General features: G+C 39.5%; 1 protein-coding gene across 1 annotated transcript; it reads right to left on the bottom strand.

The window, feature by feature from the left end:
* Positions 1 to 32: 32 nt before the first annotated feature.
* On the bottom strand, positions 33 to 18,971 carry adam17b (ADAM metallopeptidase domain 17b). The gene is made up of 18 exons (XM_023297113.3): positions 18,671 to 18,971; positions 16,937 to 17,069; positions 16,716 to 16,849; positions 14,291 to 14,379; positions 13,918 to 14,098; positions 12,616 to 12,746; positions 12,462 to 12,548; positions 11,829 to 11,939; positions 11,063 to 11,207; positions 10,865 to 10,956; positions 10,532 to 10,684; positions 8,726 to 8,925; positions 8,291 to 8,394; positions 6,773 to 6,907; positions 4,747 to 4,877; positions 4,499 to 4,666; positions 3,885 to 3,941; positions 33 to 2,529 (listed from the first exon to the last, which is right to left on the bottom strand). The coding sequence occupies exons 1-18, from the start codon at positions 18,831 to 18,833 to the stop codon at positions 2,137 to 2,139; spliced, it is 2,607 nt and encodes an 868-aa protein (XP_023152881.2). The 5' UTR covers positions 18,834 to 18,971; the 3' UTR covers positions 33 to 2,136.
* Positions 18,972 to 19,772: the final 801 nt, after the last annotated feature.

Here is a 19,772-nt window from a genome sequence, read left to right as displayed (position 1 = left end):
TGATAAGAAAAAACATTGCAGGACATTTGAGCTTTATTCAACGATAACTTTATTTCTCATCCATAAAACAGACATCACAGTGAGCCTGAAGGTAAAAACGTTAAACACAAAAGCATCACCTGCATAGAACACACAATGTTAAAATACTGACTGCAGTGCATTTGAATACCACAGAAGAAGAGAAGGCACATTGACTGATTGTCATATTTAAAAATAAAGACTTTAACAGCAGCCTGTCTCTTGGTTCAAGCAAGAAAACATAAAAAATGACATTTGATACAACACAAACGGATTTTTATCATAACTAATCATAGATACACAGCGGTAAATATGTCAGTTTTTAGACTGAAACTTTTTAAAGCTTTGTGTCCAGTCAGACTTTATAGTTGGAAATAAATGTATTTTCTCATTTAGAGTCTCATTTTTCTGCAGATAAAAACTATTCACGTATACAAAGTAAGTCAACATTATGGTGCTGTATCACCTTTTTGGCAAAATCTTTCAGACTCATGCCTTTGGATGATGTTACACAAAGTGTAAAACTTTTTGTTTTATAAATTATTTATAAAATATGGCTGTAAATGGTTTAGAAAACATTAAAAAAAAATCTACTATAAAACATTAGGAGTCCCAAAATACTCAGTTTAGGACCAAAAAACCCCAAATTCTCACTTTTCAAATCGTCAAAAAACTTAACTTTAGGACATTTTTGCTTAAAAACTGTACATATTTAAAATAGTTGCTGGTTAAATAATGAATTCCTTTATCATTGCAGAGCTAATGGTACTGAAATTGGTAGAAATATTCTCCTGCAAAAGACATTAAACAGAAAGCAGAGCAACGGGATTCACAGGGATATAGAATGTTTTGTGCAATACATATAGAAAGTATGCGCCTCAGCAGGTTGAGCAAGGCACTAACACTGTTGGGGTTTGAGTCCCACTGAGACACCTGACGTTTGCAACACTTTGACTCTTAAGAGTGTCGAGGGTGAAAAAGATTTTACTGCTCATGCTTCACAATTGCTGAATCCCAAATAAAAAGCAAAACTCTGGAGAAGGTGAAGCGTCAGATGTTCTGTTAATAAATTGCTGCTGCACCTTTTAACATTTGTGAATGACTGGAAAGAAAACATCTGAAGCTTCAAATAGAACACAGACGACAGAGTTCTGTCTTAAAGTTGGATGACATTTGAGCTGCAGCTCAGATCTGCTGCATGAAGTGGTGAAAGAAGAGCCTGAGAATTGGCTTCTGGGAAATCTGCTCTTCATGCTGCTGAGAAAACTCACAAACTGTAAACACTTTCACACATGAAGGGCCAATATCCACAATATCTAACTGTATAGGATGCCTGAATAAGGTTTAGTCTGTTCCAATACACATTACGTCTAATTAGGTTTGCCTAAAACACCAGGATGTCCAGATTTTCCAGTACTTTTCAGTCCATTCTGACCGTCTGCACAGTTACATCACTTACGTCACAGTGACTTGTGTGAATGTAAACTAGCTTCAGCCGCCAACTCATTTTGCTCTTTAGACTGCAACAGATGTACGATCAAGGCGCAATATTATGTCAAAGCAACATGTTGTGATATGTGTGCACGCTGTATGCAGCAGGAAATACTTTGTACGGGCAGCTTTAGCACGTACTGAGCAGAGAAACACAAAGTATGTGATTTGGAACGCAGCCTGAGTGGTGTTTCTGCAGCTTTCTAGAAGCTGACAATAGCGATGACTTTGAAAGTTCAGAAACTAAATTGAGTGTTGGATGTTCAGGAGTTAACACTAACATTTGTAGATCATTTCTAAATCTGAGAGAAGCCGAAGTCTGACCTTATTTGGACGAAAGTCTACTGATTGTCGCTGCTACAGACACGTGTCGGTACCGAGGTGCAACTGACTCGAGACCAAATGGTTTCATCTGAATTGTCTCAAGACGTTAAGAGGACGGATCCTGAAGTGGTTTCATGTTGAGGAGGGGTGTGTTCTGACCCCAGCACGTTTTTACTGACCTGAACTAAACCTGATTTTAACTCATGAAGATCTTGGTTATAACAGAAACAGCTTTGGCAGCAGCTGTTAGAGTGGGACCAGAAGTAAAGGAAACGGGTGCAGCGGCGTTCGGAACAGCGTCTCTCAGCACTGCGTCTCTTTGCTGTCGATCTGATGTTGTCTCTGCAGCCTGAACTGCTTCGCCTTCTTGCTGCGACTCGCCACGCTTTTCTCCGTCAGGTCTTCGAAGGAGCGCCGAGCCGCCCCCACCGGCCGCCCGAACGCCTCCTCCAGGGCCTCCTGGTCCAGGTGGGAGTCGAAGCTGGCGTCCTCGTGGATGGTGGCCATGCGGGGGCTGTCCAGAGGTGGGGGGGTGTGGCCGGGGATGGGGACGGGGACGGAATCGGGGCTGGGGACCGGAGGGGTGCTGGTCTGCTGGGGGCCGCTGGGCTGGAAGCGCAGGGGGGCGGTGGGGAAGGTTGGAGGTTTGAAGATCCGAACAGACGCCGACTCCAGGCTGCTCAGGAGCTCGGCATTCTGGGAAAATAAACACCCGCAGTCAGTTACTAGACTGTGACTTTTTCTGAATTTAAATGAACCTTCCACCAGCTGTATGTTCCTTTACTGATATTTAATTCAGTTTAACACTTAGGCGTCAATTTAAAAAAAGGTACACTCAGGTCAAAATATGTCCACATCAAAACAATGCCAAAAAAACTTAAATATACTAATGTTATTTTTCACTTCCGTTGACTTATTGATCATAATTATCAAATATTCATTCATTTTCAGGATTTCAACCCTTTAAATGCCATTTTGTTTACATGATGTCATTGTTTGTTTGTTTTTTTTTTTTTTTAAGAAAAAAAATTCAAAAACATTTATTTTCCATATAGTGAGAGCTAAGTGGAAAACAATTTTTTGATATTCACAGTCTGGGATGTGTCAATAATTAAAACCAACATTGATTCTGATGCATTATTACATTTTATACTGTAAAACTTTTTTAAAAATTGTTACACTTAAGACCTTAAGGACAAAAATGTCTCAGACGAAAATCACGGTTTAAAAATGTTATATAATATCCATTATTTTCTACTTTAAATGGCTCATTTTGTTTCACCAAGATTTTAACCCTGCAAATGCCATTTTCTTTCCATGATGTCATTGTTGTTTTTTTATGACAAAAAAACCTTAAAAATTAATACTTTCTATATAAGTGCTAAAGGGAAAATTCATTTGTCTTGATTATTAGAGGCTGGGATGTATCAGTGATTAAAACCAACATTTATTCTGATGCATTATTATTTTGTATGCAGTGTAACATTATAAATAAAAAGCAACTCAGGAGCTTTTTGTTCTCAGCAGCATGTTTCAAAGTGGGTTAGACCCAGTTTCGTATTGTTTTCCTCTGCTGTTGGTCTCCTTACATACAGCTTTCTGTTATTTCCACTCATCTCTAACTGGAATTCATCATAAAATAGAACTGTTTTCATTGTTGTACGTAAAACGTTGCTATATCTTAGGCCATTCCAAGTATTTGGCCTTGTTTCTCCTGCTGAAAACTGGCGTAGAGACTCTCCTCATCCTTGAAGACAATACTAGACTTCTTTGGACAGGAATGTTGCTGGTTTGAGTTTAATTCTATATCTGCAATGAAGCTACTTTTCTATCTGTCAATGAACAAAACATGATGTATTAATCTACTGATGCTGTGCTCACTTCTGATCTGTCTGCAATATATCATCACTTTCACTTAATTCTAACTGAGAAATAGTTTGGAGACTGAAATATTTCTGCCTCATTTTAGACCGACAGAGCTTCTTGAGCTTTTAGATGTTTCTGATTATATTCAGCTTTATGTGACAGATTTTAAATGTGTTTATACTCACACTGGGGAAGAAGAGAGACTTGGTGGTCTGTTCATATTGTTTGTCCAGCTTCTTGTCCTGAAAGTATAAAGAGACACAGGGTGAGAAACAGGAGCCCCATTCAGACCTGAAACATCTCAGTAATGTTGAGACATCCTTTGACTTTCAACACCTGCAGCTCTTTCATATAAATGGACAGTGATCCCTGGTCTGTCGCAGCGTTCCAGACCCCCCCGCGATCGGCAAAAATCCGCGAAGTAGCCACCGTATTTATTTTATTATTTATATATATTTTAAGGCTTTGTAAACCCTCCCAACACTCTCACAAACACTTCCTATGCTATTAAACACTTTCTACACTCTTAAACCAAACAACATATACAATTCTATATGGGTACTCAACAGTGAATATACTACAAAATACAAAAATAATTAAAATAATACATACATAAAAATACCTCGATACCACAGAATACTGCAATATAGCAAAAAAATCCCTGATACCAAATAAAATTTAAAAATCCGCGATACAGTTAGACCGAAAGTGAACCGCGATATGGCAAGGGACCACTGCACTGTGATCAGGATGGATCTCTTGTGTAATAATGAACTGAACGGAGTGACTTAAGTCTCACCACACAGTGCACCAGGATGCTGAAAGGAACCCAGAAGAGCAGAGAGAAGGCCACCACTGAGCCCACGATGTTATCAGCCAGAAACTTGCCAAACGTGTTGATGTCCAGTTTATCGATGAAGTCCCACAGACGTTCCACCACATCCTGCACCTGCTTCATGCACTTCCCCTGCAGACACAGCAGACACACCCTCAAACCTCCTGCTTTCTTTCACGAGGCGCATTACGTGTGCGTTTCAATCGTCTCACCGCTCCGTCACAGAAGCCCACGGTGCAGGGTTTTCCTTTCCGCAGGTACAGGAAGTTGCCTGTTTTGTCCTGGTAGGGGGCGCAGACCCCGCTGCTGCTCCGACAGCAGACTTTACACGATGAGTTGGTTTCTGGGAGAGAAGCAGATATGGATCTTCATAGAACAGAACTCAGTCTGGATTGAAAAGCATTTGATGTTGGAAATTTCTTCTGCACAGAGACTTGGATCCCGAATGGTTTGTTTTGCATGTGATTCAATATCAAAATGAACTGCAAATTTTCTCTCAAGTTTAAAAATGAACAACAGAAGTCAGAAATATGCTTGTGAAGATACAAATTATATCCAAAACCTAAAAATAAAGTCTCTGAGATCACTGTTTGACCTACATTCAGCAAAGGTAAAGGGATCACCTCAGTTGAAGTGAAACAAAAAGGGGTAATTTTTTGCTTCATATGGTGAAATAATATTACTTAACACTTTCCACATTTGTATTTAACACAACCAAAATCATTCCTGTACATCAAACCTTAACGATCTTAATGAATTAGCTTTAAATTTCACTCTCTCAAGTGACTTGATACTCAGAGGTTACTCCATTAGCGTTAGCTTGTTGTCTTTAGTTAAACTGTGGGTTTTTTGTCAGAAAAATTCATGTAACAGTTGATATACATCTTTCAAAGCAGATGGTGAAAGGAGATTTTTATGAAAGGCCAAGCAATAAAAAGTCAGAAAAACAGCAGCTACAAGTGGGGGATGTGAACATTGCTAATCTTAAAGGACAATTCTTTTTATTTCACTGTTGTGTATCTCCCCATAATACGGTTATTGTGAATCATGCTAAGTTTGCACCTCAGTTGTAGAGTTTTGGGGAAACAGAGTTTAGCATGGACTTCCTGCAGCTTTCCAAATAAGCCGATTTTTATAGGAATTATTTTAAGTGTTTGCTTTCAAGTCTTATTGAAAGAAAACAGAAATTAGCCACCTGGAGTGGAGTCAGAGAGTGCAAAGTTAACATGACATTAGAGCTACAAAAGTCAGCATTAATGGGAAATAAGCCGGACTGAAATAAACAGGAACCTTTAATCAGTATAAGCCAAGTCGTTCTTGAACACCACAGCCTTCTCCAGGAAGCATGTTTATAAATAACTTTGGAGGTTTTGTTCCAGTTACGCAGAAAACTTCCTTAAATCTGCTCCTTGAAACAGTCCTCAATGCTCCTCCTCCTCCTCTGTAGAAGATGATTCACCTGCCAACCTCAGCAACACTCTGGATATATATCTGACGTCAGAGGCCATTGGCATCCCTCGGCTAGCGACTAGTGTCTCTTAGGCTATTCATTTGTATTCATAATGAACAAGTCATTCCCAGGCTGGTCATTAGCATCTCCAGGCCTAATTAGTACCATTCCTAAGTAACAACCAACATTCCTACACTGGTGTTTGGCATTATTAGGCTAGTCACTAGCATTCGCAGGCTAACGACTTGCATTCCTAGAATAACTGCCGCCATTCCAATGCTAGTTTTTGGCATTTCAGGGCTAACCCCTAGCATTCCCAGCCTAGCCACTTGCAATCAAAGTATCCTGGACTGCCAACTGGCATTGGCATGACTTCCTCAGGCTGACAGCTAGTTTTACAAGGATAGTCACTGGAATCCTTAGGCCAACCGCTACCATTCTAGCTCATGTTAGCTAGTTAACCAGTTGTTAGCCTGAAGAAGAAGTTTTTTCACTGACATTTTCTTCCTCAATTCTGATTTTAAAATTTTGTAAATAGTAAATAATTCAAGTCTTAATGAGACATGAAGGAGCTTTCAGGCTTTGTCCTTCACATCCACACAAATACCAGATTTTAGACGTCAGCACTTTAAACCCCTGTCAGTGTCAATCTTTACCTGAGGCGTGCCTCAGGGCTCAGTACTCAGTCCTTCACATCTTCAATTTACGTGTCAATACATAGCATCCAGATTTGGATTAAACTTGGTGTACAACTGTTTTCAAACAGGGGACTGCTGTAAATGTCCTACCGTTGCAGGCGCAGGGCTGCAGCTTTAAGATGGCCTGACAGAAAGGAATACACTCTCCGTTCAAACACTCTCCGCTGTCCAAACACACCGTTTTATCTGGAGCGTTTTCCGGAGGTGGACACTCGCTGCTGTTTCCTGTCAACAGAAACACACAGCAGACTGTTCATTTCCAAATAAGGGATGGGTTTTTATGGGGGTTCCACTTTGGATCTGAATGTATTTCAACCCTTTCACTCACTTTCTGTCTCATCTCTTCGCCTCCCAGTTAAAATGTCAGTTTATGTTATTAATGTTATGATCCTGCTCTAGCCACTGCCTTTCTTTCTCCTTCCTCCTCTTTTCTTCCTTCTCCCTTCTTCTTCCTGTCTTTGTCATCTGTCTCTTGTATTTCTCTCCTTCATTCTCCCTCTTGGTCTCCTTCTTCCTCCTGCTCTCTCTGTATCTGTCTATCTGTTTTGATCTGTCTTCCTTTGGCTCCCTCTGTTTGTCATCTCTCTCCCTCTTGTCTCTCTCGTCCCATGTTTCCTCCCTCTCCTTGTCTGGAACCTCTGTCTCCCTCTGTCTGTCTGCACCTGTTGATTTCTATCTTTCTGCCTGTCTCACTCACCTGCCTGCTTTCCTGATTAGTTTTGTGAATCACCTGCACTGATCAGGCCGTTGACCTCACCTGTCTGCAATTACACCTCCACTATTTAAACTCTGTTCATTCACTTAAAGGCTTACACTCTGTCATGGGCTCTGTTACTCCCTTTTGGATTCTCTTTCCCACACTAGGACTCAGTACTCTCCCTGGATTCTACCCAGCCTCGTCCCAGCTTTCATTCTGTTTCTGGACTCCCCGACCCTGCTTCCTTGTCAGTTTTTGTTCCCCTTTTGTGAGTATTCCCTGTGTGGTTTGTGTGTCTTATTGTATTCAGATTGGTTTTCTATTGTTCTCGCCTTGTTAAGTTTATCTTTAGATTTCGTAGGGTTAGTGATTACTTCTCAGTTTTAGTTGGCTCAGTTTGCCTCAGTTCAGTCCTTTCCCTCGTCGGTTACCTCTGCTTGTGTCTGTAATGTTCCTTTGATAATTTTTTGGCATTTCTGTTGATTAGATAAAGTTTTATGTTGAATTCCGATTGTTTGATAGCCAGTTTAGTTTTCTTCTTCCCCGCTGCTCAGTTTTCCTTATCTGCATCTGCTTTTGTTCGCGCTGGTAAAATAAAACTAGTATTGCCTATTTCCCTCGTGCCTGCCAGTTTCTGTGCCTAAATTTGGGTTCTCAGACTGGCCCTCGTAACAATTAACAAGACGAGAAGAAGCTTGATTCTTAAATAATAATCTGTAACTGTTGTTACAGCCACATTAACTACTTTAATAAGAGACTCTGACTTAGTAAAATACTATTAAACCACATTGATTTAGATGGAAAGTGTAAAGGGACATGAAAAGAAAATACTCAGAGTACAAGTACCTCAAATTTATACTTAAGTAAAGTACTTGTGTAAATCACTGATAATTACAGTTTGACCAGCTGACCTGTGCAGTAGGAGTGTCCTTTACAGGTGGCGTCTATGGGCTCCTGACACACTTCACCTTCAGATTCGAACTTGCAGTTTTTACAGCACGCACTGTTCCTGTCACTAAACAGAGAAACCGTCATGTAGCTGAGTGTCGCAGTGGAACAAATGTAAGACAAACACTGGGCATACATGGGACAAACACATAATAAACAAATAGAAACATGGGAAAACACCAGAGAAGCGCTGGACTTGTGCAAGAAAAACACAGGACAAATATGGGACGAACAATGAGAACAACACACAAATAAACACCGGGCACTGGAAAAACTGCTAAACATAAGAAGAACAGAGGACAAACTAAACAAACAATGAAATCATGGGACAAACGGAGGAAAGAAACACTAGACAGACATGAGATTAACCAGGGCGAACACATTGGTTTCACTCTGACCTGCACTGAGATCCGGCTTTCAGCCTGCAATCTGCGGTGCAGCATTCGTCTAAGTTGATGTGCAGTAGTCCCGGATCGCACTCCTCCCCCTGCTCCACTCGAGAGTTCCCACAAACATTGATGTTTCTCTCTTTGAAGCAAGACGGTGCCTTCGACCTCAGACGCTTCACTATGGAGCGCTTACTACAGTTGGAGAACAGCTGGACACAGAGGAGAGGATTTGTTATCGGTCGATTTGACACACTGTGTTTGGAAGTAACACAGATCCTGTCAATCAATGGTTAAGCTAACTCACAGGCATACTGGTTTTAAGTAAACCACTGACACTAGGTCCAACAAGTGTAGCTCCACACATGGGCTAACTGGTTACCCACAGATCCACCATCCTAATTAGAAGAATGACTTATTTTTTGATCAGCTACCACCCCAAATAAAATCTAATTCTATGGGAAACACTTGAGCAGAAGCTTGACAACATGGAGCAGAATCTCAGTAGAACGTTACCAGCTTTGTGGGAGTCTGTTGCTCCAACCTGGGTTTTGTTACTGGGTTTCTAATCAGCAAAAATAAACCAAACTCTCTGTGTTCATGGTACAAACTTTTTCTTAACTGATGGAAACATATTAGAGGCAAAAAACACTCTCAACCGAAGTCATCATTGATGTACTTCACTGTTAAATTTTAGGGTCAGTATGCACTGATATTAATTAGGGATTCTACAGTTTGTTAGGTTTTTGTTTGTTGTTTTGCTGGTTCCTCTTCAGTATTTATCCTTCTATTGGTCTATTGGTGGGGGTGTGAAGGTGACTTTACTACCTTTTCGTTGGGTTTAAATCCATTTCTTGTTGGCACAATGCTTGTTTTTTCATATATCCGTTAATCCTTGTGACAACATGTGCTGCGCTTGTGGATAACTGGTGAGTGAAGCTGAAACTACTACTCTGGTACTCTGGTTACCAGCCGAGCTGTTTCCTTTAGAAGGGTGGTTTTGTGGGTAAACAGTGTGCGAGGTCTCTGTCTCCCGTCATCACTACAGAGTCATTTGATAGTAAAGTACACTTTGCTTAAAGAATTTTTTTTGTTTTTTTTTAATCAGGCTGTAGAGCTCAACTTTAACAGAAATACACGTGTGCTGCCTGGTTTATTATTTCGACAAACCCCTAAAGTAGCCCAAGATTGTATTTCGGCAAGAAAAACAACAAAAGCACTCCGACAGCGTAGTAGTCCGAAAAGGCTGCTCAGTCGTTGTATGATTTCCGATGTCTAAGTCTGCAGCAGTGGATTTGTAGTAGGATTACAATTGTGTGATCATCAGCAGGCAGCTGATGTAGTGTTCACTTGTTGTCATAGTTACAGTGACACCATGGCACTATCTCGCAATGGTACAGAAATATTAAACAAATCCATGCATCCAAACTATAAACCGCATCACTGCCAAAATCTAATCACTTGGTCCTTGTGTCATTTCTGACCTTCCTTGAAAATTTCATCCAAATCCGTTTGTCCATTTTTGAGTAATGTTGCTAACAGACAGACAGACAGTCAGACAGTCAGACATACGCCGATCGTCGCATAACTCCGTTCCTTGGTGGAGTAAAAAGAGCAAATGCTCAAATCGTCAAATCTGACTCAACTAGCAAAATTCTGACTCGGTTACATCCCTATCTCAAAATGTGTGTAAATGTCTGTTTGTTTTCGAAGGTTAGTTTTTAGTGGTCAGTGTTTGTACAGTAACCCATTTTGCACGTTTCAGGATGGTGGGATGCTGGTATCTGCCACAGATATGTTAGGTGAAACGAACAGCACCTTGTTGTTGACGTGGTCGCCGCTCACGGCGATGGGGTACATGACGTATTTCCCCCCATGGTCCTCTCGTGGGGCGCAGTACGGGATGTTGTCTGGATCATGCTCCGCTCCGAAGTTATGGCCGAGCTCATGAGTCGTCACCAGGTCTGCTTCCTGTGGAGACGACGACAAACCTCGCTTATTATTTCTGAGCAGAACAAAGGGGGCTCACTTCCAAAGAATCACACTCAACAGCACTGTCACTCAGGTAACCACGTTTTCCAAATCGATAATGTCGTTAGCTCATTCTTTGGCGAGATACATTCTGATGTGGCGTTATAAAAACCAGCACACCTTAGTCAGGATGGTCTTCCCGTAGTTCTTGGTACTGGTGAGGCCCGTGTTGAGGTAGATCGATCCTTGTTCGTTTGTAGATGAAGGGCAAGCTAAAGATCAAAGACACCAGGTGTGATTTATTTTAGATGAGGAGGACGACTGTTTAGAATTAGCTGCCGTGATCACAGAACCACAGTATGAAGCAGCAGGACTCACCTTTGGAGCAGAGGCCTCCGGGGATGTCGGGTTTGGACGGGGCAACGTAGGCCAGACCCAGAGTGCCTTCATCAAAGTCCTGATAGGTGAAGAGGTGAGCCAGGCAGACGTTGGAGGCTTTCTCTGCGATGTCCACACTGAACTGCTGCAAGAAGAACAACCAGCAGAGGTCTCAGAGCAGACGCCACATTCATCATTGTCAATAGACTGCCAACAAATCCCATGTGCAATACCAGAGCAGCACTGACTGTGTTGTACATTCTAACATGTAAAGCTCCTTTATTAGTAAAAGTTCTTTTACACATTTTTTTCTTTATCAAAAGCCCTTTTCATATCATAACACTGAATACTTTTTTGTAACCTGAAACCTCTTTTCTCATAGTTTATTTAGATTGAGCCCCACATATTATCTACAGTATATTGCTGCCAGAAACACTCACTAGAATAACATTTACACCGGCTAATAACGGCACATCTGTACCTGACATCCAATCCCTGGGTAGAGCAGCATGTATACCTATTTTTAAAATGCGTTATTATGATTGAACCTACAATATGATCCAAAAACTGAAAGCATATACCTGTGAAAGATTTATATCTTCAGGATGAACCAATGCATTTGTATCTGAGAGCCACAGACAAAGTCAATACAGCAAAAAGCATAATGAAACAAACTAAAAAAATTGCTTTTTTGGGTCTAAGCATGGGAGGAACTGATGAACAACACCAGCATTACCAAGTTAGCTTCATGTCTGTCCGCTCTTACCTCCAGCAGCTTCTTGACATCCCAGACGTCTCTTCCCTTCACTGGACTTCCTCTCATGTTAAAGTGACTTTTTCCTGGAGCTACAGTAGTCGGACTCTTCTCTATGATGATCTGACGAAGACACAAAGAAGCACATTTCCATCATGGTTTACATCAGCACTACACGCAGTTAGCTCGTTTTGACAGTTAACATGACAACTGACTTTGCTCCAAAGAGTCTTTTCAATCATCCGCGACAGGTCTAAACAATCAAACAATTAAAATGGAAATTATGATTTGAAACAATGAAATTAGCAAACTGTGAAAGACTGCAACTGAGACATATAGTCCCTCTGACCAATGGTTTTGGTCTGAGGTACAACCTCCTCATAGACGTGGATGTTTGTTGTAGTTTTGAGAAATTACTAGCATTCTATGTGAACCAGTCAGGACGAAGAGTTTGGACTACAGTGTAAAATCTGGCAACACAAACCGGAAGTAAAAACATTTAATTGTACAAGTAAAAAACAGACACCGAGTTATATCAGTTTAACATTAGGATTTATAGTCAGTGCTGGGACCGACATCAGCTCATTTAAAACAGTTTTAACAGAGAAAGTTTTAGCTCTCGCTGGTTGACATCACACCGCTCACCTGCTGGATCTGAACGCCATAACCACTGAACTCATCGTCCCACGACGTGTTTCTGTAGATGTCGTCCACACGATCAATCAGTTCGATCTGAAAACACAGTCGTTAGGCGGACGTACTATCGGTTAAACTAAAGCTGTATGGACTATGATCTGACCAGGTAGTTGAGGGTGGTGCTCTCCTCTTCTCGGCCCATGTGTTTGAAGAAGCGATGGTCTGCCACCAGCAGCAGAGGACAGGTGTTCTTCTTGTGGTCGTGGACCTGACGTTTCTCTCTGAGCACAGACTCTGTGCAGAAAAAGACACAAAGGTCAGGATAAAGCACTACAAAAACGAAGTCAAGACGTTAAGTCAACTTTAAAATTTCTTTGTCTAAATTGGTGAAAGTCATATTTTTTAATTATATATTTTTATTTATATTCACAATAAGCATCTCTTACTGTCCATTATTCAATTAGAAGTTTTTACTGTTATAAAGTTTATAGTATTGTAGAGCATGCCTTTTAGAATATATACTAACCTTTAATGTTAATCTTGTTACTAACCTGCCTTTTTTGTTGTATGTAAGCTGCTGAATACTTGAATATCCCTTGGGATTAAAGTATCTATTATCATCATCACTATGGTAAAAGCTTTCAATGAGAAGCAGCTGCAGGAAGTGTGGAGTTACTGTCAGCAGCTTAGATGCTTAGATTATGTAAGTCGGTCAGCTACCGACTTACATAAACAGATGTTGAATTTGTTCATCTTTGTGACGGTACAACTTGATGATTCAGCATTTTAGTTGAAGGGTCACTGTAATCATGCAGCGCGCTCTTATTTCACAGTAAACGTTTCATTGCTCTCATCAAAAGCTATTGCAAATTAAAATGTCATTTTCATATCGAAAGGTCAGTACTCTTTGAAAGCCTTTTTCAAAAATTTAAAGCTCTTTTGCACATCTTTTCACACTGAATATATTGTACTCTTTGAAGGCTCTTTTCTTCACATCAGAAGCTCATGTATTATTTGAAAGCCCGTTTTTATACCGAAAGCTCTTTTGTCATATTGAAAGCTCTTTTCGCATCAAAAGTTCTTTGTTGCTCATCGCTCTTTAATCCACATTAATACCTCTGTGTGCAGGTTAAGACTTTTCCATTGGAGAGTAACACTGAAAGCTTTTCTTGTAAAGCAGCTCTAGGAAATACGCTGTATTTGTCTATAAAGTTTGCACTGACCAGCACTGATCGTTACGACAGAACCAGCCTGTTTTTTCGGCAATTTTTGCGGCACATTAGTTTCAAATTTGCAGTGAGGAACAGTCACAGTTAACTATGCAGACAGAAATCTGCAATTAGGTTCAGGAATAGCAACATAGAGAAATCTTGATATCTTTATACATAAGCTAATTTAATGGCTCAACACCTGAAAGAGAAACTCCTCTTGCCAGGTTGTTCTGTGTTTGCTAACATCTACCAACCTTCTTCCTCCTGGTCGGCCAACATGGCTGCTCTGACGCTGTCAGGGAGGAGGTGGTTGGGGTCGGAGGTCACATAGCCGCAGACTGAAGGCTGCTGCAGTCGGCTGATGTTCCTGATGTCCTCTGAGCGGTAGATCAGGAGACGACCATCAGGGGGCGCCGACGTGAACCTCCACAGAGGCTGAAGAGTTCAAAGAGGGAAAATACCAGCAGAGACATCAGGTAGTTTCACCTATTCTCTGAGAATTCTAAACATCTCATAGATGGATTTGATTAATATTTAGATTCATGATAAAGTGGCAACACATTTCATGATTAAAAAGTTGAGTCTGGAAGTGGACAACCTCTCATTTTCCTTCTACTAGTGCTTTACCTCAATGTTGTACTCCGCCTCATCAGTCAGGATGTGCGCTGAGAACTCGTGGTCATCTATATGAGCCTGAACACGAGAGTTTTCCTCCCCTGGAAGAGAATAAAGCAGAGTTAAAGGATTTTGTTTCTTGGCAACTTATCCTTGAATTTCATTGGGTTTTTGACGACATCCACATAAAACCTAAAAGTCTAAATTCTCCACCCAGAACATCTGGAACTTTAAGACGTCTAAAATCTCCACAAGAACTTCTATAACTTTCTAAAACACCTCAAAAACCATGACATGGACAATATCAAGTATCAAACGCCAGAGTGCAGCATTCAACACAGTAGACCTTGAAATACTCCAAACCAGGCTACAGAACCAGGTCGGCATCTTTGGAACTGCTTCTAAATGGTCTTCATCATACTTAGCAAGCAATTTGTCAACTTCATCTGCCCTCATGTCCTGTGGGGGGTCCCTCAGGTATCAGCCTTCAGTCTCATTTTATTCAATCTGTATCTGTTGCCACTTCACTATATCATTCTTCATTTCTGTTTCCTGCCCCTACTATGCCGATGACTGCCAGTTCTACATATCATTTACCCCAATCAGGACAATCTACACTCTCTGCAATACTGCCTCACTGTAATCAAGGACTGGTGGCTGTTAACTTCCTCCAACTAAACACAGACAAAACTGAAGTCTTGACTATTGGTCCCAGCCACATTTCCAACAATATCAGTCCCCCCACCTCGGACCACTTTCAACCAATATAATACATGCAAGAAACATGGAAGTTATCTTTGACCACAACCTCAACTTTAACCAGCATATCAGCACTTTAGTCCAATCATGCCACATCCAATTTAGAAATATTGCAAAGATTAAACCAATTCTCCCGAGAAACATAGCTAAGCAGCTCATACACACCCTCATTGTCTCCTACCGAACTGTAAATCTTTATTCACCTGTCTTAATGATGCAACAATCACCTGGTTGGTTCAAAACAGAGCAGCAAGACTTCTCACAAACACTCAGGCATGAATGGAATGCCTAACTCTGGTTCTGACACAATTGCTTACTTGCTTATTTATGATTCTGTTGATCACTTTTAAGCATCTACAGTCTGGCCCCACTCTATATATCGGAACTTTTAGTATTATATTCTGCACATCGACCCCTGAGATCTGAAACTGAACTCTGGATCCGGACAGACAAGCATTGATACAACTTTTTATTCCTGCTCTGATGCTTGATTGTTGTTTTGTTTAAGGTTGCACTGTTTTTTTTTTTTTTTTTTTATTGACAAAATTAATTCACCAAGGAAGCAGGCGGATTTATGTGACTTTGTCTGTCTGTTTGTGTGTCTGTGTGCAACATTATTCAAAAATGGATTAATGGATTTGGATGAAATTCTCAGAGAAGGTAAGAAATGACACAAGGACCAAGTGATTAGATTGCGGCTTATAGTCTGGATCCACGGATTTGTTAAAGATTTCCGTATCATTGCGCGATAGCGGCACGGTGTCACCGTAACTGTGACAACAAATAAACGTTACGCCAGCTGCCTGCTGACGATCAAATGGTTGCGATCCTGCTACAAATAGACCGCTGTGGACTTACTGGGACTTATCTGTCGGACATCAAACAACGACTGAGCAGCCTTGGTGGAGTACTGCGCTCTGAGTGCTTTTCTTGTTTATTTTATTCCTTTATCTAATGTTTTGAATATTTTAATGCTCTGTGAAGCATTTTATAACCCCAGGTGCTATAAAAATAAAGAAATAAACCAGAACCAGGGAAGCTAATATCATCACAGACCCTCACTCACATAAACTGTTTTCCCCCCTCCCCTCTGGCAGGCGCTACAGAGCCCTGTACACAAAAACCACCAGACACAAAAACAGCTTCTTCCCCACTGCCATCACTCTGATAAACAGCTGAGCCACTCCTACACACCTGTAGAATAGACAGCATTCCAATGCACATGTACAGGTTTTTTTGCACCATGAACAGCATTCTCTACTTTTTGCACTGCATCATTTATTTATTATATGCACTACCGTGTTAATAGCAATTATCATTTGTGCACTGCCGTGTTTATATATTCCTTTCTAGCTGTAAATTTCTGTATATACTGTGTTATATTTAATTTTATTACTACTATTTTTATTTTCCTCCCCGTTCCTCTATATTCCTAGGGTGACACCAACAGCAAACCAAATTCCTTGTATGTTGTGTATGTACTTGGCCATTAAAGCTGATTCTGATAAAAGTTATTACTATTATTATTGTTTGTTTACATTCTTGTTTCAACAAGTCCAGTTTGACTCATCTTTCCCAACGTCATCACGCAGGTTGTGAATGACAGGAAACTGAAATTTATGACTGGATCTCAGCTGATCGTTGAAAGAAGCACCCTGCTGTCTGAATTTGACATTACCGATGACGTGTCCGGTGAAGTAGTTGTGTCTGTTGACCGGGTAGCTTCGCTCTTGGCCGTCCTCGTCCACGATCATGGCTCTGAAGTCCTCAGTGAAGAGCTCGTCGTTGGTCCTCAGGTACAGTCTGAAGTGCCTACACACAGCAGGAGGCGGCGACACTCAGATTATATGAATCAAGATCAAAAAGTGACACTAAGCTGTCTCAAACGTGGAGTCTGACCTCTGCAGAGCGTTGAAGGTGAGCAGTTTCTCCACCTGAGTTTGAGTTTGGACGTCGCGGCGGCGGACGGAGTGAGTCTGCAGGCTGGCGAGAGGAAGCACATCGAAATCATCCAGCATCGACCTGAGGGAGGCTGAAACGGAGACCAACAGGTTCATGTTTATCATCCTTTCAAAGTGCTCATTTCACCTGACAAACAAGTTACCTTTTGTTATAGTTAAATGAAACACTCTCATGTGCTAATCTAGACTTCTACGATGTATTATAAGGTCATGCATGACAGCAAGTTAACAGGAAATCAAATAAATAAACTTTAATGTTCCTCCTGACAGCACCAACTACCAGTGCTGTGGTTTTATGACTAAAATATACGTTTCCCCATCAAAACATTGCAGGTAACCACAATTAAATCATCAATCGTGAACAAAAAAAAGCTTCCAAAAGAATTTTGAAATAATTTTTGTTTTCTTATAGCTTGTGCGTAAGCATTTATGAATAAAGAGGTCACTGTAAATAGTAAATTATAAAGTATAAAGCCAAAATTAAGGCATTATGAGGCAAAATCTGAAGTTACTTTCTCCTAGTTATGATTTACTATCAATTACTGATGACATTGTAAGAATATAGTAGTAAAAATACAGTAAAAGACACAAAATTATCTCATAAAATCTGAATTTATTATGTACTAACAAGGAATTGTCACCTCAAAATTACTTTCAGTTTTACTGTTCCGTCATAACAGTCTTAATCTTTATAACAATCAGAAAGTTGCGATTTATTAGCTTAAATGTATCAATTTAAAAGTCTGAATTCTGATTTATGACCTCCTAATGTTGACCTTAAAACTAAAATATTTTATAAAAGGTCATAATTTGACCAGTAATCTCATCATTTTTGACATATTTTGATTTAGCAAACAGTAATAACAACATTCACCAAATTATGACCGATTTTCACATGTTGACATACTATCTCCAAATTCTGATTCATTATCTTTTATTATGTTGACCTTAAAATTCAAATATTTGACATAAACTCATAGTTCTGATGTGAAAAGACGTAGAAAGTTAGTTTACAATTCTGATCCACCTTCTCAAACCATTAAATTCCCATTAAATTAGGACTTATATCCATATATCATATTTGCGACATTGTATGAGATGCAAAGCAATATTGTATTAAGTAATAACTCAGAGATAAGATATTGTCTCAGATTTTTCAATTATTATGTTCAATTATGACTTAAAATCTCATTATTTTGACTCAACATGTTATAATTTTGATTTAGTAAACCACAATATTGAGTTGTGACCACAAAATTCCGAATTACTATTTACTAATTCTAACCTAAAAACTCAAATATTGAACTTATTATGTCATAATTTAAAATTAACAATCCCAAACTATTTAATTAAATTTGAGCGTTTGGCATAAAAAAATCACAAAAATCATAACTTTACTGTCACGTGTTGTATTATCTCAAAACTTCTAACTTACTATCTCATGTTTTTGATTTTAAATCTCACATTTTTTGTCTTGCTATCCTATAATTTGGACTTTTTGTTGTATTTTAGTGGGGGTTTTTTTGTTTGTTTGTTTGTTTTTGCAGGAGTGGTCTCCTTCATCTCCAACCAACGACAACCATCAACTTTCTTTTTAGCTTCTCGTTGCTAACTTAAGAAAACAGACCTTTAATAAAACCTACACGGTAATAAACATGTTGTAGCAACTTACTGAAGTCTTGTCCTGCCAGGTCTGAAGGCGGAGTGATGGCTGCCTCCGTTAAAACGATAAAAACGGTTAAAAAAGTGAGTCTCATGTTGGACGGTTTGGACTGACAGCAGACTGAATGGAAGAAGGACGTCGCTGCTTGTTTCTGACCGAAGTCTCCGCACATCAGATTCAACACTTTGACGCCTCTTCAGACGCAAAGTTCAGATTCAAGACACATTTCTGGAGGAATGAGGCTAAATCTCTTCCAGCTGAAGTCTTTGTTGTGTTTAGAGACAACCAGAAGAGGGGAAAAAAAAACGCCTCCAGCCCGTAGAACCAGGAAGACCGAGAGTCTCCGAGGAAAGCTAGCAAGAAGCAGGCAGGGAGGGCGGAAGTAGACAAAACAGCCTTCACAATAAAGGGTTTAAATATAGCCAACATTTAGAATGAGATGGATTAAAAACAGTCTTTATTATGCAGTCTGTGATTAATGAATAAAATTCCGTCCCTGGATAATTAGGATTAATGCTCTAAGAAATGGATGTCAATCACATCGGCTCAACTGAGACTGACTCAGTTTTTAATGAAAAAAGTTTGATAAAAATTTAATTAAAATACCTTTAATACAACAAGAGTTGTAAACAGTATATTAAAAATATTTTTTTTTTAAAAATAATAAAATGCAAAGTACATCTTTGGCCTAATCAAAGCTAGACTCACATACACAGATGCATTAAAAACATATATAATGCAATTCATATTTAAGTAAATCATTTATCACTAGATTAGAATACATAATAATTACATGAATAAATGCAACATTTCTAAATAAAATAAGTGTATTTTAATAGATATGCAAGAGAAACAATTATATAAAGACAAAACAAATAAATCGATTAAGTTAATAATTGTAAATTTAATTTTGAATAATTTTATGTATTTATTTCAGATAACATATTTTTGAATGCTTTTTTGGAAATTATTTACTGAGATAGCTTTTTTTAAAAAAAACTACTACTGAGTTAAAATTTAATCAATCACAAAGTAAATAATATAAAAACTGAATAATAAAAAGTACATGAGCATAAATTAAAAAAAAATTAAAAGATAAAAGCAACTACTT

This window comes from Amphiprion ocellaris, chromosome 12 (genome assembly GCF_022539595.1).
Source record: "Amphiprion ocellaris isolate individual 3 ecotype Okinawa chromosome 12, ASM2253959v1, whole genome shotgun sequence".
In the NCBI taxonomy this organism is placed as follows: Eukaryota; Metazoa; Chordata; class Actinopteri; family Pomacentridae; genus Amphiprion; species Amphiprion ocellaris.
The sequence above is the reverse complement of the archived record's forward strand: the minus strand, read 5'-3'. Positions and strand labels throughout refer to the sequence as shown.